The 4,128-nt window shown below is 44.7% G+C and overlaps 1 protein-coding gene across 1 annotated transcript; it reads right to left on the reverse strand.

Moving 5' to 3' along the window:
- Positions 1–606: 606 nt before the first annotated feature.
- Positions 607–3,667, reverse strand: six2a (SIX homeobox 2a). Its single transcript, XM_084021720.1, has 2 exons — positions 2,793–3,667; positions 607–1,521 (listed from the first exon to the last, which is right to left on the reverse strand). The coding sequence occupies exons 1-2, from the start codon at positions 3,350–3,352 to the stop codon at positions 1,209–1,211; spliced, it is 873 nt and encodes a 290-aa protein (XP_083877846.1). The 5' UTR covers positions 3,353–3,667; the 3' UTR covers positions 607–1,208.
- Between the last annotated feature and the right edge of the window lie 461 nt (positions 3,668–4,128).

The following is a 4,128-nucleotide window of genomic DNA, read 5'->3' on the forward strand; positions in this document are numbered from 1 at the left end:
ATTCTGTAGAAAACAGACCCCATGTGAGGTTGCTAGTTATTGCCTGCTTTATATATATATATATATATATATATATATATATATATATATATATATATATATATATATATATAGTATAACTTTTACTTTTTAACTATAGTTAATATATATATATATAAAATATATATAGACAAACCATATAAACAGACCGTTTTCTGCAAATTGTCAAGAATCATTCAGAATAAAAGAAATCCTCCATTTTCAATTCATGTATTTCTTTTTCTTTTATTGTAAAGGGTATATGAAACTATAGGTGAATCGTTTGATGTTCCATCATTGATCGCAAAGTTTACATGCAGTCTCTTTCCAACTGAAAATGCAAATTATAATAATATCAAGCGATTAAGATATTTCATCTCATCACGGCTCTTATAAGACACTTGCGAATAGTATACCCCATCATCACCCCCCCATCCCACCCCTTCAAAATAAAACCCTCCTTATGGCTCTGTTGAAAAAAAGACCCCTATGTAATGTAAACAAAAAGGCGATGGGGTACCTTCAACACGGTGCCTACAGAGTCTGCTGATACATCGAAACCCCTAAAATAACAACGGTAATAGTAACAAGAATTAAGACATTTTATTGTTATTGTTTTCAACAATATAGCATGTTACGTTATTACATTCCGGTAAAATACTTTCTTTTTTTTTGTCTTTTCTTAATACCTAAAACGACCTATATCCACCTCACCTTTTGTCGGCACCAGCACTGCAAAAAAAAAGAAAGAAAAAAAAAGATCCGTGTTAACAATTCACAATCACATTAGTCTCTCAAATAGCACGTCCCTTTAGCGAATTAAAGAGACGATAATTCAATAAATGGTACCTGTTTTGATTCAATTTCTTAAGTGCTCTCTGTCTTGACACTTGTTTCTAGAAAACCCCCGAAAAAAGTGGGAGTTTCATTTGGGGAATAATGGCGGTACGGATTTTAAAAAAACGATTGAAAGGTTGAATATTAGACTAAATGGTCTGTTACGGTGTCTATCTGTCTGTCTGCCTGTCTGTCTGTCTTCGCAGTGTTCCAGTCTGTCTGCCTCGCACCTTGCCGCAAGTGCTTGAAGCTTGCCTCGCGCCACCTCGTTAATTACTTTTCCAAAAAAGAAGAAGAAGAAGAAGAAAAAAAGCGGTGCACTCTGTCCCCCTTCTGTTCCGTTTGGTGTTTTCTTAAGAGCCGAGGTCCACTAGATTAGAAGACATAGGGTTCAGTATGGTGTCGTGGTGCAATGAGTGGTGATGGTGCACCGAGTCTACACCGCCGGGTACCGGGATGGCGCTGGGTCCGGGCGGGGGCGCGAGGCCGTGCAGGGACTGTAAACCGGCGTTCGAGCCGAGGAGCAGGGCCGGACTCTGGGACGTGTGATCCGGTGTCCCCGAAGGGGTTTTATCGTCGTCCGAGCTCCCCAATAGAGATTTATTTCCATTCATGGAAGAAGTCAATGGGTTGAGACTATTGCCGTTGGAGTTCTCGTTGTTTTCTCTGTCAACAAGAAAAACAACAACAACAACAAATCACTGTGGTTGCCAGAACAGAAAAAACTCTTGCAACATGTCAAATCACTCAGAAAAAATATGGAAGAAATTATCAAATTGTAACACATTTTTTTTAAAGTAGCAACATTAAAAAGTGGGAGACTAAAAATGTTAAATTATATATTTGTAAATTATTATTTTTAACGGTGTGAAGACGACGTTAAATTCTTAAAACACACACACACACACACACACACACACACACACACATACACACACACACACACACACACACACAGCAAAAAAGTGTAATCTACGCTGGCTGAAGTGGCAAACAGTGACTGCACATAATACATCTCCACTAAGTATTTAGGGTGAATTAATTGAACCAGCATGCACCTATCAAAGCGGGCAAAGCTCTCTGTCTGAGTAAATGACAGCTCTAATTATTGCTAAACGTGCGCCTGCTCCATTTGTTTGCAGCGGTGAATACGGCTTTTGTCAGTGGGAAGACATGATTTAGGTGAAGCCTTCAGCCCGAATCAGTGGCCAGAGGGCGAAAGAAGACACCGGCCCAGCGAGCACCTGACGAAAACACACGCCTTGCCCGTCCCAAAAAACTTTTGAAATGTACAAACGACTCCAAATGAAATGTCAGCAGCTCTGATGTGGAGGACGCAAACGCCAATTATAGCGCAGAACAACTTTTTAAACGTGCTCTGAGATGTTTTCTCATCCATCTGTTGTGTTCTGTCCAGCATCTGAAGGGTTAAGCATTTTGCTTTCTCTCTGATCCTAATGTCAAAGTCAATTGAAATGCCAATTTCACGTTATAATATGTGTGATTAAAACATAAAAGTGGGTTAAATGCAACTTTTATAACCTTGTAATTTTACCTGACTCTATAGCCTTTCATTTTCCGCCTTTCAACTGTTCCGCGCGGCCTGCACGATCATCACAAACACAAACAAGGAGGTGACTACTGAACCCAGAACTAGGACAGAAACCTACATGTTTCTAATAGAACCCCCCCCCCCAATAGAAACATATGCGTGGAGAGGTTCGTTCAGAACTGAAAACATATTAACATCTCGTCGATGCAATGAATTGCCCAGATGTAGGTCAGCAAATCATATTGCATATGTCGGCGCCGAGGAAACACTAGTTGCTTGCGCCTGCTTTAAATACTGTCTACGGAAACAAAAACACCCCATAACACACTAGAAAGATTCGCCTATTGTGAAACAGATTTGAAGCGTCTATGAAGTTGTTTCCTACCGTTCCTTCGCCTCCGCCGCTCGGTCCCGCTGCCGTCGGTTTTTGAACCAGTTGCTGACCTGCGTGGTGGTGAGTCCCGTGGCCTCGGCCAGCTCCCGCTTCTCCCGCGGGGACGGGTACGGGTTGTGGGTGTACCACTCCCGGAGAACGCTCCGGCTCTTCTCCTTGAAGCAGTAGCTCGTCTCCTCGCCGTCCCAGATGGAGCGCGGCAGCGGGAACTTTCTCCGGACGCGGTACTTCCCGACGGCGCCGAGCGGGCGGCCTCGCAGCTTCTCCGCCTCCACGTAGTGCGCTTTGAGCCACAGCTGCTGCAGCTTCGGGTGGTTGTGCGGCGAGAACTGGTGGCTCTCCAGGATCTTGTAGAGCTCTCGGAAGTTGCCCCGGTGGAAAGCGACCACGGCTTTCGCCTTGAGGACGCTCTCGTTCTTGTGGAGGTGCTCGCACGCCGGCAGCGACCAGAGGAAGCGGCCCAGACGCTCGATGTTCCCCCCTTGTTGGAGCACTTCGCAAACACACGCGACTTGCTCCTGCGTAAAACCAAACGTCGGAAGCATAGACATGGCGACAACGCAAATCAATTATATCGCGCCTTACTTCCACGTCTGTCCCCTTCTCAGTCCCACATTAAATCAAAACGCATTAAGTCCATAAGCGACAAAAAAAATAAAATAAAAAGGTCCCAAAAAAGAGCAGCTTTAAAACTTAAAAAAAAAAAAAAAAAACAGCCCGAAGGTTTGGTGTAATATCCAATAAACTCAAGTCCGCTCAGCCATGCAAAACCCCAGGCGACAAATCCTCATCTAGCTGTTGAGAAAGAGAGAAAGTTGCTACTCCTCCGAACGTCCTCCTCCACCTTTTCTATGCCGTTTCAACATAACCGACTCCCGGAGACCGGGCTCGCTGGCTCGTTTTAATAATATTATTCTAAGCTGGCAAGACAAGCGATTATATGAACTCTGATTGGTCGGTTATCTGACCCGGGATGGTGAGGATAAGACAATAGCCTTAGTCAAATTATTTGCCATGGTTACGCTGTCACTCAAGGTAACCCGATATGCTTTGAGGTGGCTCCCTGGCAAAGTCAACCCGATTGTTCCCTTCACGAGCGGCCCGCCTACCAGAAGAAATATTGCTCAGATTTTTTTTTTTTCTTCTAGAAACACTTTCCCCCCCCTTTGCCTTCACTTTGACGGACACCTCGGGCAGCCAAAGAGCGCAGAGCTCGGAGGTGGGGAGGGACCGGGGGGGTGGGTGGGGGCAGAGCTGGTCCCGCAGCTGGGGGAAGGATGGCGCCAGAGCGCAGAGCCTGCTGCAGTGTGTCTTCGAGCCTCCGGCG

The sequence above is a fragment of the Eutrigla gurnardus genome (assembly GCF_963514095.1).
Source record: "Eutrigla gurnardus genome assembly, chromosome: 11".
NCBI classification, from domain to species: domain Eukaryota; kingdom Metazoa; phylum Chordata; class Actinopteri; order Perciformes; family Triglidae; genus Eutrigla; species Eutrigla gurnardus.

Coding starts and splice junctions, on each gene's coding strand:
- six2a (XM_084021720.1), bottom strand. CDS start 3,352: ATGTCTATGCTTCCGACGTTTGGTTTTACGCAGGAGCAAGTCGCGTGT. Junction 1,522..2,792: donor GCGGCGGAGGCGAAGGAACG/GTAGGAAACAAC, acceptor TCTTGTTGACAG/AGAAAACAACGAGAACTCCA.